At 41.9% G+C, this 15,205-nt stretch overlaps 1 protein-coding gene across 5 annotated transcripts in view; it reads right to left on the bottom strand.

Moving 5' to 3' along the window:
• Window positions 1-7,357, bottom strand: part of DIAPH2 (diaphanous related formin 2) — a 166,188-nt gene extending 158,831 nt beyond the window's left edge. For 2 of the 5 annotated variants that reach the window (XM_086849997.1, XM_086849998.1), the window contains exon 1: window positions 7,133-7,357. In XM_086849997.1, coding sequence (XP_086706123.1) covers window positions 7,133-7,249 — 117 coding nt within the window. In that variant the 5' untranslated portion in view covers window positions 7,250-7,357. The remainder of the gene's footprint in view (window positions 1-7,132) is intronic. The other 3 variants (XM_086849995.1, XM_086849999.1, XM_086849996.1) reach the window with 2 other exon arrangements.
• Between the last annotated feature and the right edge of the window lie 7,848 nt (window positions 7,358-15,205).

Here is a 15,205-nt window from a genome sequence, read left to right as displayed (position 1 = left end):
GCTTGTGTCCCTCAAACCAACCTGCACCCACCAATCCTGCAATTCTCTCGGCCTAAAATTACAGCTCCTGCTCTCCTGGCTGTAGAGCAACAGTCCTGCAGCACCAGGGGCTGGGATTCTACAGCACTATTCCCCAAATGCTTGAAAATTATTATTTAAAAACTTGTAAACTGTGAGGTAGAAGCACTCAAAGTTCCACAATCCTCAAGCAAGTTCTTCTGTATTTATTCTCACTGAAAAGGACAAACTAAATATGTTAATGGGGTCCTGTTATTAAAAGAAAAGTTCCTATTTCCACTATAAGTAGGGCAGCAGTGTGTTAATGCATATATATTTACACACATAAAAATCACTAAGCAATACAAGGCAAAACTTTTTCCAGTAACATTGTTTTTCATTAGTCACTTTTACACTAACATTTTCACCTTCAAAACAAGTTTAAACTGTTATAAATAACAAATATTTTTAGTAGCACTATACAAAGAACACTTGCAGGCAGCAGACACATCAGACATCCACCATACTGATTATTTTCTCCAATGATTTTCTCTGAGGATCACTCAAAGGAAGGGAACCCAACAAGAAAGCTGCCTGCCCTGTTCTCACTCTCCCAGGAGTTCTCTGTTTGTGCAGGAGGAGCCTGCATCCATTAGAACTCCTCAGAACATTTCTGCCTTACACAACACACAAGGTGTGGTGACTTTACACAACACCTTCAGGCCAAATATTACCACACCCAGGTAAGCTAAAAACCTTCAGGAGCTGTATCAAACCATAAAATTCCCATCTGTGCATTGTTCCAGAATTGAACTGTCAAGCTATTTCTCCATTTCTATAAATCAGAAGAGCCCATGATTTAGACACAATGATATTGTATGTTATAACATCATTTCATTGTCACAGCAGAGCCTTCTCAGATCTGTGAACATCACACATGTCCAGCTCAAGAGCTATCATGAGAACAGGGCTGAAAAGCAGACAATTCCATGGAAGTGGTGGATGAACTCCAGGCAAATTCATACAATAGGAGGAATTATGATGTGCCATAACTCCAGTTTATTAGTTTATTATTATTATTATTTATTTATTAGTTCTAAAAATAATCAAAGCAGAGCAAATAGTAAAGGAGTGGCTCTGACAGGTTCTTGTTTGTCCCACTGCCACACCAAACTTGTGCCAGGAGAGCACCATGGAGAGTGCCAAAGCCCATCCTGCTCCCTTCAAGAGCCACTTCTTTGAGTGGCACCCCTTTCTCCCACACAATTAATTGTTACCAGCTGTAACATTGTGTTGCAGGCTGTGTTAGTGTTACCTCTGGCACACAACATCCCACCTACACCTGCAAGTGGGAATCCTTGAGGTGCTCACTCCACCACTACTGCAGCAAAAACCACTTCATGCACAAGACTTAAAAATCAGTTTGATATCAAACCAATACACAAATTTTAAGACAAGTTAGTTTTGCCTGCCTGGAGTTTTATCAATTGTTACTACACAAATACTAAAGGTTTTTCAATTGTTAATCTCTCAAAATTATCTGCTCTATCACCACAGCCAATTTTAAGGAAAAAGAAACCCTTATTTCCCCCTAAACAAAGTTACTGCATTATTTTTTTAAAAAAATACTGAATGTAAGGAATGATGATATACAACTTGCAAACAGCTACATAGAACCATTTGTTTTATTAATTTCCTAACTTCTTGTGCATTCAGGTTGAACAAATAAACAGATGAAGAACAAACTGAAATCGACAGTTGCTCCAGCAGCAACCGACATTGCTCGTTGTACTCTGAATTTGGACAAGGATGAAAAGAATGAGAAGGATGTTATTACCCATTATTGCTTTATTGTTTACTTCTAGAGAACTGCAAGTGATGCAGAAAATATCAAGTTATTTTGTGACTCACTCCAAGTTTTTAGGCAGATCTTTTCCTTCTGCAGGGTGACCAGCAATCAGTGTCACTGGGATTACAGGCTGCTTGGACACCAGAATCAAAACCTGAGCACCTGGATATTGAGCTGCCTCAAGTCTCAGAAAGCACCACTTCCATTTGCTGTGCACAGTTCTCACAGCTGCCTTTCCCTTGGCCTGGGTGGGATCTGCTTTGTTTGCAAAGCTTCCTGTCGTGTACAGAAGTGCTCGACGGTTTTGTCTTACCAGGACTAGCTCAGGAAGTTTAATTACCACAGATAGGCTTATCACTGTCTCTATCACCTCACTCACAGTGTCAATAGCAATTCCCACTAAAAGCCAAAGCATTTACCTAAACATCAGCACCAAGCATGCACTACCCTCCCATGTCAGCAGCAGTGCCTGACCAGAATAATTCTAATTATTAATCTAATAATTAAATCTAATTATTAATTCAGAAACTTCATAAGACATTACTTTTACTCTTCAGCAATGGTTGCAGCACCCTAGATAACTTCACTTGTTGGAATATCCTGACTTGGACCTAATAAGACCAAGACTCTTCTAGGACACAAGCATTTTGGGGCACTTTTTGCTCAAGCATACACTTGAAACAAGAGCTCTCTGCAGGCAGGCACAGATTTCACTCAGAGACACTATGATTTCAAATGTAAGACATTTGAGCTGATTGCCAAAAATCTCTGCTCAACCTGACTCACAGCTCACGTATGCAGTACACAGATATCTAAAGCAGTCAGGCAAGAAGCACACAGCTTTTTTTGGTTTTTTGGTGGGTCCTGCAGCACACAGTCTGCCCGACAGAGACTGATAGGCACAATTTAAATCACTCCACTCCTGCACTGATATGGGTGGTGCAACACAGCTGGGAAACCTCCCAAGCACACTCAGCTTACTTCTGTTTTAAAGGAACTTCATAAAAGCTTTTATCCCACTGTTTGATGCCAGGTTATGGCACATTAGTCAGAATGTTGAGTTCCTAGCTTGATTCATCTCAAAGCTCATGAGATTTAAAAGACTTCAGTGTTAAGCACAAACAATTTCTGCTTTCAAAACAAAATGTGAGATGCTCCTTGGGTGAATCACCAAATCCACTTGCTCTCCAATTAAAGGAGATCTCTCTTCCCCCTAACAATTTGTTTTACAAGTTATACAACACCTTTCTCCTAATCTGATTTTAAAGGCCACATCACACTCAGAATAGAGCCCCTCTCAGAAATGTGGTTTGCAATAAGTGAAGAATCCTGCACTGAACAGCTCCCAGCCAGAGCTGGAGGGAAGCTGGGGGTACAGCAGTGTGTGTTAGCATGGCATTGGCCACCAGGCTCTCCTGCTATCCCTGAACTGACAGGAGTTACTAACCTGAATTAAAAACACCACCAAAAAACACTGGTCACAGTCATTTCTAGTGCTCTAACACTCCCAGAGCACCCCAAATCCTGTTCAGCACCTCTTGTCACATGCTGACTCACAGAACCACAGGTGTTTGAAAGGATCTCATCCTTTTCTCAGTGCAGTTCAAACTTCTGCCCAAAAAGCAGGGTCACCCACTAAATTCACATCAGCATGCTAAAGACTCCATCCAGGCTTAGCACCTGGAAACCTCCAGGAATAGTGATTTCAGTGTCTCTGACCAACAAACATCCTTTAAATTATCTTCCCTTTATAGTCTCATCTCCAGCAACCTCTCCTGCTCTTTTTTATGACCTCTGTCTCCCCTTTTTCTGCCATGAACTTCTGTAAAGTCTGACTTCAACTCTTCAGCCAAAGAGATGCTGAACCTGCCATGCCCTTGGTAAGCTACACCAGCTCTGGCAAACCAGAGCTGACACTCTCAAGCACTTCCCATTTCCTAGGTCCCCGACAGAATTATCTATTCCCCATGTGACTGAAGCATGGAGGAGACCAAAGAACATCTGAGTTAAGCATTAACCAGCAGAGGAATCCCAGCAATCTCCCTGACAACCTTAATTTAGTCTGTTTGGCCTAGCAGAACAGGCATGCTTTAAAACAAGCAAAATAAGCGTGTTGCCAAACCCAAAGAACTGCTCTCTGCCACCTCCTGGCAGCCTATTCTCAGGGCTGACGTGAGATCAGATGATTGTTTGCCAAAACAATTCAGATTTTTTCTGCCCATTTCACTGTAAACAAAAATGATTACAAAAATACCAGGCACTTATTCCAACCTCTAGTCCTTAAGCCATCAAAAAAATGAGGAAAAAAAACCCTTAAAACACCAACCCAGAGCTCCTTCAGCATCAGTTATGAGTCCAGGTGCTCATAACACTGACTTCAGTAAAATACTCCAGTTTACACACTACTGCTATAAAAACAGGAACTAAATTCTCATTATGAGGTTCTGTCACATTCAACAAATTGTATGAAACCTGAACACCTCCCTCAATTACCTAAAGCAGAAAATAAATGAGTTAGTAGTTCTGATACAGCTCACTTTTCATTACTTGTGTATGTACAAAGTCATCAATTGCCTTACAGAGAAATACTTTAAAGCATTGCTTTCCTTTCCAGCACAGATTCTCTCCCACCAGCCCAGTCCTACTTCCTGACAGTCAGGAAAAAGTGCCACTGATCAGGCTGCAGCCCCTAAAACCCCACAAACAACCCACTGCACTTTGCAGGCCAAGCACCACTGCACACCTTTCAGATGAAGGGAGCAGGGAAATCAAAACCTCCCACCTTTCTATTCTAGTTTCCCTTCCCTCAGGATAATGACTTCAGTACCTAGCCCTCTGTCACCTAGAGCCATTTTTATCATATAAAAATCATTCCCCTGGACTTCTTCCCAAGGATTTGCCTAATTTCAGCTCCTGTGCCAGGAACCAAAAATACTTTCTCCTCTCTGTGTAGCTGCACAGCCTCTCCCACCAAGCCCTTGCTCAGCACTCCCCTGGATGTGTGAAATAAGTTCTGGGAAGAGGCACACTCCTGTCAGCACACTCAGAGCTCCCTGAATCCCACCCAGCACATGACAGAGCACAGGTTGATTCATCTCTCTAACTCCACTGAAACTCCACAAAAATGACCCAAGAAAATCTCCACACCCAACTGTGAGGACCTCTGTAAAGGAACTCGGTGACATGCACAAACAGCGTGGCTTCTTTGCCACAAGCCCCAAAACACCTTTCTCTTACTTGCACAAGGCAGGGAACAGGGATGAGGTGCAAAAGTGCTCTCCCAGTGCCTGGAGACATTGCCAGCCTCAGCAGAACAACCCCTCATTCAAAATTAAAGCCAGAAGAATTTTGTAGGATTACTTTCCTGTATAATGGATGAGGCCTTTCCTTGATTACAAGCTTGTTCTTCCCTTACAACCCACGGCAATTGCTGATAAATCTGCCTGTCCAGTCACCCCAACTCAATTTAAAGCACACCTGACTCCCACTCCTTTTTCTCCCTCAAAAGTAAATCTCTGTTCATGTCAGGTTGATGAAGTATTTGTGTACATCATGTCCAGAGTGAAAAAACACACCTTCCTGTTCAACCCCCTCACTCAATTATACCATCAAAGTCCAGTCACTTATCCCAGGGCAAAACTATCTTTCAGAATGCTCTGATTTGAGCAACATATCCCTGCTCTGATCCATGGTGCTGCTGGACTGTAATCATCCACCCCCTCAAGAAACAAAAGCATATTACTGTGAATGAAGTCAAATAATAACATAATGTTCCTTTTTTCCACTAAAGGGAACAATGAAAGTTTATTCTAGGGATTCTAGAATAACAATAGGCCATGCAATGGAAATAGTCATCCTGTTCAATCCAATTTTGAGCTCATTTCACTTTGATTTTTCAGGTTGTGAGTTTCTATCAGAATGGAGTTCTCTTCTGCTAGAGCAAAATTAAAATTTATTTTCACAGCTTCCAATAGAAGCACTTCCCTGGGTGATTTTCAAATCATTTCCCTGCAGGAATCCTCAGGCAGCCTTCTTAGCTACTTCAGCAGGAAGCTGTAAAGGTAATATAAACATACCCAACGGTGTTGTTTATACAAAGTTCATCCTACACAAGGAAACAAGAGTTTGTTTCCAATAACACCATGAAACAAAACAAGACACCATATTTGATAGTCTTTTGCCAAAATATACATGGTCACTCTCCATACAGGTGCACTTCGAGTCATTTGGGCTCCTGACTGTCATCCTCTGAAACAATTACAACTTTCAGTGACTTCCTATGCCTCAGTGCTATACATTTACCAACTTTCCCATACTCTAACTTCATCTTCAGTGACAAAACCAAACAAATCAAGAAACCCCCAAACAAACAACAAAAACCCAAACTTCAGTTGCCAGGCTGAGTACCTGTAAGCTCTAAACTCCAACACTAACTTAGTTTCACCAGCATCTGGGAAAACCCTGGCAACAGGTTAAATCAAGTTTGTAACTAGTACTGTCTCCAAGGAGAAGGCTCAGGAGTTTTAAAGGTCTGCTACACTGTTGCTCTTGGAAATACAACCAAGAACTGAGCTAAATGGGGTCAATTTCAACGCGTGAAAGTGACAAATGGAAACAATCGAAGGTAAACACTGGTACATGAGCTGGTTCTGCTTCTGCAACATTTATCAATAGTGGTGCAACCCAGTGATGCTGCCTTGAACTCCACCTGTATTTCGACTTATCAGGTTTGTCAGCAAAAGAAATCAAAGAGCACAGCTACAATACACAAACTGCAGTCCTAAAGGGGAGTTACGTACAAAAACAAAACAAAAATAAACCACCCAGGTATTTTCTAATTCTTTTCCCTTTAAGGGAGCCGTTCCATTGGTAAGCAGGTGGTTTGCATCACGGTCAGCAGCGTTCTGGATTGTTCACACAGAGCGAGCCGCACCCCGCGCTCTGTCACCGGGGCGGGGGCTGTGGAGCAGCGCTGTCCCTGTCCCCATCCCTGTCCCCATCCCTGTCCCCATCCCTGTCCCCGCGTGCCAATTCCCACGGCCCGTGCTCCAGCGCCCACCCCCGCGGGCAGCGGCCCCTGGCCCGGCCCTTCTGAGCGCTGCCTCTGCCAGGAGCCCCCCGGAACGCCCCCGGAACCCCGGCGGCTTTAAACGCCTTTAATCCCCGGAAAGGCTCCCCCGGCCCTGGCCGCGCATTCCCCGCTGGAAGCGCCGCATCCGCGCCCCCTCCTGCCGCTCCTCGTCCCCGAGCCCGGGCCGTTCCCCGCCCGCCCGGCAGCGCGCTCACCAGCTTGGGCTTGTTCCGGCTCTCCTCTTCCGCGGCGCGCCCGCCGCGCTTGGCGTTCATCCTGCCGGAGCCCAGCGCCTCCTCACCGCCCGCGCCCGGAGCCGCGTGTCCGTCCATGGCTCCGCGGGGCCGCCGCTGTGCTGTGCTGTACCGAGCCGAGCGCTCACGGCCGCACCGGCCCCATGGGCCCCCCGCGCCCGCTCCGCCCGGGGCGGCTCCGCTGCTGCCCCGGCCCCGCCGCGCATGCGCACGGCCCGCCCGAGCCGCCGCGCCTGCGCGCGCCTGCGCAGAGGATGGCGGAGCCCTGAGGAGAGCCCGGAACGCCCCCGGCTCCCTGCCGGGATTTATGGCTCCGGGAGGATTCGGGAGCGACTTCTTCCCAGCCCTGCCATGGGCGGCGTCACCTTCCGCCAGCCCAGGTGGCCGCACGCCCCGTCTCACCTGGCCTTGGGCGTGCCCAGGGATGGGGCGGCCGCAGCTGTTCACAGTCTGTGCTGAGGCCTCCCCGCGCTCACACGGGATAATGTCCTAATATCCTTATATCCTAATATCTCATCTAAACCTCCGCTCTTTCAGCGTGAACCCATTCCCCTGTGTCCTGTCACCGAGTGCTTTTGTAAATAGTCTCGTCCTGTCTTTGGTGAAAGTTGCGGGCAGGTTCTGGAAGGTCCCTTGGGCCCCCCAAAGCTGTCCCTGTCTTCTGCAGGATGAGCAATACCCGAAACATCCACCCGTGCCCTACAACAACAAAAAATTGTTTAAACAGTTCCTGTGGATTCCAGAATCCCTTTGGCCGAGCCTCACTGTGCAAACCAAAGGTGTCTCAGAATGCTCAGTATCAGCATGGACAGAGGGAAAATCACGGTTCATCTCTGGCTAATAAAGGTGTCGTGTTGACAGATGTCTTTGTATCAATGCCATGGCTGTTTTTAAAAGAAAAAGACACATTTAGGGGTGGTATAGCTGAATCTGTGCTTGCTGAGTTATGTTGGGACAGCAGTCATGTGCGCCTTCATGATCTGTTTTGGTGGGACAAGGGCAATCTTTGGAGGCCACACTCAGATATAAATATATCTGTTTGATATAAATATATCTGTTTGATATAAATATATCCATTTGATATAAATATATCCTTTTGACATAAATACATCCATTTATTGCCCTCTAGGACAGGGTCCCAGTTCAGCAGTGCTGCCACAGGGGGCTGTACTTTTGAACAGGTACGCAGGACAGAATAGTGAATTTCTGCTCTCTATTTAATACATACAGTGATACAAAGCCTGAGATTTGCATTTTTCTCTGCATTTCTTGTGACTCTCGGGCTTACCTGAGTACCAGGGGAAATATTTATCTTTAAAATCCAGCAATGAAAACCTGTTGATAAAGTCTGACAATACCAGCTTTCAAATAAAATGAAATGACAGCTCTGAAACTGGCAGGGCTCTTAAAGTAGAATCTTGGAAGCAGAAGTTAGGAGGTTATAAAATAGGCCAGCTCTGTCTAGCTGCTCTGTTCTAAAATTTCCTTTGAGGTTCAACTCTTCATTCCTGTATAAATCTTCCTTTTTTTAATTCTGTTGATTTTAACAATAATTATTTGGACATAGTTTATGATACCATCTTAACCATACCTAAGTTGGAATGATAAAATTAATAAAGTAATCATGAATTTAATCACTTGTTTGCAATGTCAGGCAATGTAATGTTATTTCCAACTACATCCATTTATAGTTTACAGGATCTCATTCTACAGCAACAGTTTAACAATGCTTAGTTAAAAAGAAATGCTCAAGTCTAGCTTTTTCTTATTTACAATTAGCTCTAATGATCATTTTGCATTTTCTTTGCTGCCTCTATTTTTCTGTATTAAGCAGCACCCATATCTGGAGCACAAAGTTCAGTCAGTCAGAGAAAACAGAATCATTTCCAACAGCCTGGCATCTCTATGCACAAATTTAAGAGTTTTTAAGCCTAATTCTTTAGCCCTGTTTGTTCAGCACAACTCTTAAATGCTCAAGAACTTTTTGTCCTCAATTTTTCTAAATTTGCCACAGTGCTGCTCACACTGCATTAGCCAAGTGTTCTTCAGTAAACCTTGACATTGAACTCACCTCTAAAATTCAGGAGCAGCTGGCACAACATGCCAAAAATAATTTGTGGTTTGAGGGAAAGCAAGTGCACGTGTGAGAAATCGAGAAAATTGAGCAAATGTACAGTCAGGCCTTGAGTTAATTTAGTTTTGATGGAGTGAAACTCAGATCACATTCCTGATTTTAGCAAAACATAAAAAAACCCGTCTGAAGTCAGGTATGGGGACAGCACACATCACTGAAAACACAGGAGATTTGTTGTTTTAGTGCTGGTACATTGTAATTTCTGTACCCTTGTCTGAGTGATGGAGAAAAGATGTGCAACCATCAGGCTGCAGCTGCATCATGTGATGAAAAGTCATCCCACAGCTGCTCTTAGTTCCCCTTCCTGCCTTTGCCTGCTCTCCTGGGACAGATGGCTGCTTGCTTAGCAGAGTTATGTCACTTTTTCAACTCTGATTTACAAATGCTTTGCAAGTCTCCATTTGGGGTTTTCAGCTGTGGCTTAAAACTGTTGTGTTGTACCAAACATTGCTACAGGATTTGCTGGAAACCTGCTTTTTGAAAAGCTTGCTATAGATCCAGTGTCATTAGATCCACTTCACAGCCTCCTCAGCAGAAGTTAAAGGCTGTGGTTTTCTTGTTGAAAATGGTTTTAGTCCTACTGCTGCATTGTAGTGTTCTTCCCCCACCCCACTCCAATTTATAGGATTGAGGAGCAAATATTCTGTGTATGAACCAAGGACCTTTCTGACCATATAAACTCTGCAGGTAATTCCAAGCAAAAGGAGTGAAGAGAAATAATGTAGCTATCCCAGTTAGGAAAAATTTACATGGAAAAGCCCCACAACAGCAAAAGGAAACAAAGAAAAAACTCTCCAGAAAACCACAACTCTGCTTAAGGCAAGCAGCAAACCTCATTTTGGCAGACTCTGCAATGCAGTGTTTTGGATCAACTCCGAGAGCAACAGTGTGGCCTGAGGGTGGAAACGAGTAGTTGTACAAACTGTTCTTAACTTGGCTTCGTCTCTGAAACAAATGGATTTCAGAACTATTTATTACAAATATCATTTCACATCGCTGCAAACATGTAATCCAAAAAGCCACTGCTCTGTAGGTTTCATGTGGAATCTTAGTCCCAGTCAGTCACACAACCACAGCAGCTCACAGAGATCCCACAATTACCTTACAGCAAAATGATCAGACCCTGATAGGCACGAGGTATCCTGAGCATCCCCAAAACGTGCATTATTTTATATCTGAACTGATGAAATAGTCCTTTGAGGATGTCTGGCTAACCCAGCAGTGTGAGACCTTACAGCTCTGAACATTCTCCCTCTAAACAGACCAAAAGTTCACTCATGCAAGGTTGCAGAAGGCACTCAGTCTGAGTAAATCCAAAAAGGAAAATTATTCTGGATTTATGAGAATTCATATTTCAGTGGTAGAGTTTCTATTTGCCAGAGAAAGCATAGGCTTCTGCTTGAAAAATGCTGTTGACAGATCACCATAACAGCAAATTCAATTTTCAGTCCCTGGGAAATGTTCTGTTCTCCACATTTCTAGAATTGAAGAAGAAAGTTAACAGCGTTGTAGTCTTTGTTCTAACTGCACTAGAGGGAAAAAAAAGGAAGAAAAAAGTAATTACTCTGTATGCTACCAGAAGAGAAAACACACAGTGTTTAACTCAACCACAAACAGGAAATATGTTGCTAAGTCACCCAGCAGTACATTCCCAGCTTTTCATCCAGAAATTCTATGTCATTAGCACAACCACTGTGCCACAGCAAACACAGCACAGCCCTTCCCCTGCTTCTGTTCAGCTGGAGGCTCTTCTCTCTTCTTCATCAGTGCCATCACTGCAGTCAGTTTTTGTTCTCCTTTTTGCAGTTTTAGTTGGAATCAATTTAAATGTAGGAATTTTTAAAAATTCCTGAATTTATCCTCAGAAGGGAATCAAGCTAAGCTTGTTTACAGTGCATGACAATGTGGTAAATAACAAGAAAAGCTTGGGGTTGAATAACTTATCTTAACAGGTGGGAAAATAGGATTAGAAGTATTAACTGCTAAGCAATTAAAATAAATGAAGAGTGTTAATTGCATATGAATACCCTTTATTGACAAAACTACCTCACTTTCTAAAAATATTCTCTTTGACTACTTAATAAATATTATTTATTTGCAAACTTAAATCCACATAAAATCCACTCACTGATAATTCCAAGAGTTATTTGTTTGCTAAAGCTTTATTTAATCTAAACCATAATTTCCTGGCTTTCTAGAGGCAATAATTGCCATTATATATGTATATATATAAAATTCTATAGTGTTTCTGTAAATGAAGCCACAAGAAGTTAGTATCACACATGTATAAAATTTATTAGTGATTCCAAGGGACATTAAAACATCTTATATTAACCTTTCAGCAGTGACATTTCACATTACAATCATGCACAGTATCCCAAATGTTAATTAAAACCGTGGCTGGTCCTGAACATTCCTTTAAATGGCTCAGGATGACACTTGAGCAAGGTTAATTCTCCATGGCTGCAGTTTGTTTTTAACCACAGCTCATTTATTGGGCTTTAAACTTTTCAGTTCCAAGATAACTTACACGTTTTGCCTTGTAGGAAGGGGAAGTTGAGTTTCCCACCTATTGTTTAGGAAAGATTTCATGCTGAATATGTTGGAGAGGTAATTGTGCTTACAGCAAACCTCCAGTTCAACCTGTCTGAATCCACCTCTGATTTAAAATCTGAAGCTGGATGGATTATACTATTATTAAATGATACAGTCAAAATAGGGAATTTACTTGTGTTGAGGCACTTTTTTCATTAAACTAAATAATTTTTTTAATCAGCAAGAAGTCATTAGAGATTTTAATTTACTCCAGGCCAGGGTCCCCTAATACTACTACTATTAATAATAATAATAATAATAATAATAATAATAATAATAATAATACTTAGAAAACAACACATCAATACAGTTTTTAGGTTTATATTTTCCAAAGTGTTACTTTGCTGTTACAATTGAAGCAATGAACTGATTTAGGTGATTTGTGTTGTCACTCTTTTCTCCATTTTGACCACTCAGTCTGTAATTCTAGATCCCAACCAGCTTTATCTTCTCCAAAAGATTTTCTGCTTTCAGGTTTTAACAGAACAGTAAGAAAACAGTTCTTGCTGCATTCATGCTTTTTAGAACCAAGGAATGTATAAAAAAGAGCACAGGGTTATTTCAAAGGACAATGTAAAAAATATAAGAAAATATTTTGCTTGATTTTGGATGCTTCTCACAAGAAAAACTAAGCAAACTGCTGATAAATGAAGTAATGGTAATCAGTTAATAATTGATTCTCTTTTTTTCCCCCCTTTACCTTTCAAGTATCCTATTCCATAGAATAATTAGAACTTTTTGCAGTAGTACTTCTATTTTTTTCCCCAACATTTTATATTCAGGACACAACTGCTCGGTGTGAATAAAACACATTTATGTCTCATAATACTTCATGAGTTTTCTTCCAAGCCTGAAAGAACTGGAGATGATCTGTACAAAGAGAAAAAAAATGTTAACATTGCCACTAAACACTATATCCCAGTTTTTAAACATACAATTATTATTCCTCATATGTGCTACCCAGTTTTTTACAGTACATCTTTTTGATTTAGAGTCAAATCCCAGCAGTGACTGTGGATTTAAATAGAATATTCAAGGTCTCAAGTATTCAAGGTAAAAACTACTCATTTTTTTACTCTTTTTCTGTCATCTCTGGTGTTTTAGGCCCCCAGCACCTCTGTTTTGTCTGTCTCTGACAGTGCAATTCTGTCATTATCTGCAGTTCTGCAGAAGGAAACTGAAAAGCTTCCTTCCCACTGGGACTTCTTTTTTTTTTCCCCTTTGAGGGTTCCTGGAGGGTTTTTCTCTCTGTTCTGCACATCTCCCCACAGCCCCTTGGCTGAGTTCACAGCTCCTCTTGCTGTGGGATCTTCCCCAAAATTGTTTAGGAAATATCTTGTGATGTTCGTAGCTCACAGCACAATTTGCTTCTCAAACATGACTGAACAATCAAAATAATCTCCTTATATTTACTACAAGGCTTCCCTTGACCACATTCAGCACTTTCTACGTGTCCTGCTTTTGTACATCTTCACAGCTTTTCACAAAAACAAAATAACACAGCCATCCTCTTAATAATCCACATTTCTATAGCTGCCCAGGGCTGCTCAGAGCACGACAGAACCAAACTGGGTGTTTAATGATCAGGCTGGGAACTTTCCTACTTTGTTTATTTTTTTCTACAAAGAAAGCTCTATCACAGTGTTTATATTTTCTGTACATGATACAAACCCCTAACAAATAAGAATTCTACGGTGCAGGGGATGAATAATTATCAGTGGAGTAGTTTGAAATGTCTCTCTCCATAGCCCATACTTCAACAAGCAGACTTCTGGGTGGAAATTAAGTTATTTTTTGTGGAAATAATGCACATGGTGAAGGCATTAGTAATGCTAATGAAGAGCTTCCAGGCAGATGGACAAAAATAGGCCTGATTAAAGCTAAAGATCATGTTAAGAAATCTTTGTTCAAATTGTTCAATGTAAGAATACGATAAAAACTTGTGGAATGTGACCCGTGGTCATTGACTGTTCAGGATATTAATAACAGTTTCACCTACAAGAAAGAGATGGATTTTCATTTTGCATTTGTTCTGCCCTTGTGGGTAGCTCTTATCATTTACTGGTGGTGGATGGAGAGGCTTCCATGGTCACATCTGCACCAGAGGTTCTTCCATGGCCATTAACTCCACTAAAGCCCATTTTTGGGGAGAATAAAGGGACTTATTTTACATGTGTGTCCTTTTTCAGGAGCTAACAGTGGGATTATTTAAACAGCTTCTTTCAAGGGGGATAAACCACTGATAGGATGCAGTTCTTCAGTATGTAAACTAATTTTATTACATAATTTCATCATGTTATTTAAAAGGCTGACTTAGTTAAATATCCTGAAAAGCAGGTATTGCAACTTTGAGGAATGAGAAGAATTATGCTCAGCAGGGATGTGTTTGGCATACTCCCCGTGTTGATTTTGGTTCACTCAATATTTGGGTTTAACTTAAGAGTGTTTAGTAACTTGCACTGAAATCAACTACATGTTTATCTTTTCTGAGGGAGAAACCTGGCTCTGGAGTCAAATCTGCACCCTTGTCATCCAGTACAGTTCCAGCAGCATGGGGCTGTGTAAAATGCTGCAGAAAACAAGGATCTGCTCTTCTTCTACACTTTTGGCTTGTTCTGAATGATTCTTCCTTTTGTGTCTGTTAGTTCCTTAAATATTGCTCACAGTGAACTTACTTGTGAAAAGCAAAATTCTGCAACCTGTAATCAAAATTCTCTGCTTGTCCACTTAGTCCTTTTTAGAAATGAATGCAGATGGCATGTGCTAAAATAATGACAGTGAGAAGCAAGATTAACTCTGATCTCCTCCTGCACATGCACAATTGTCTATTTTTAATCAGACAAGTGGCTGAAGCTGAGTTTGAGGCTCAGCCCAACAGAACACACATTAGACTTCATTTAGTGTAAGAAGAGGTGACTCTCAGGGTGGCAGTGGTTTGTATTTCCCTCACTTTATCCATGTGCAAAGTGGATTTGTTCAGCAGCCTTGGCATTTTTTTGTGATACTAAATTAATAAGGGAAAAAAAAATAGTTCTGAGCTAATCCTCACCTGTAGTGTCCCTTGCTCTGGGAGAGGGAAAGGGCACAAATGTGGCAGTGAGGGATTACCAGGCTAGCAGTAATATTCTCTCACCTTTAACTCTCCACTAACAGTGCTCTGCTTCACGAGATCTGACAGTTTATATTGTGAAAATTGGCAAGGTTTTTATCCTTTCCTGCTGCCACATTGACTTAGGGAGCGACACCACGAGCCAGGCTGCCACAATTCTCAGCCATGTGTTTGAGGATCAATAGAAATCGTGGAG

Source organism: Cyanistes caeruleus, chromosome 14 (assembly GCF_971803275.1).
Source record: "Cyanistes caeruleus chromosome 14, bCyaCae1.hap1.1, whole genome shotgun sequence".
In the NCBI taxonomy this organism is placed as follows: domain Eukaryota; kingdom Metazoa; phylum Chordata; class Aves; order Passeriformes; family Paridae; genus Cyanistes; species Cyanistes caeruleus.
Note: the sequence above shows the minus strand (reverse complement) of the source record. Positions and strands in the feature narration are given on the sequence as shown.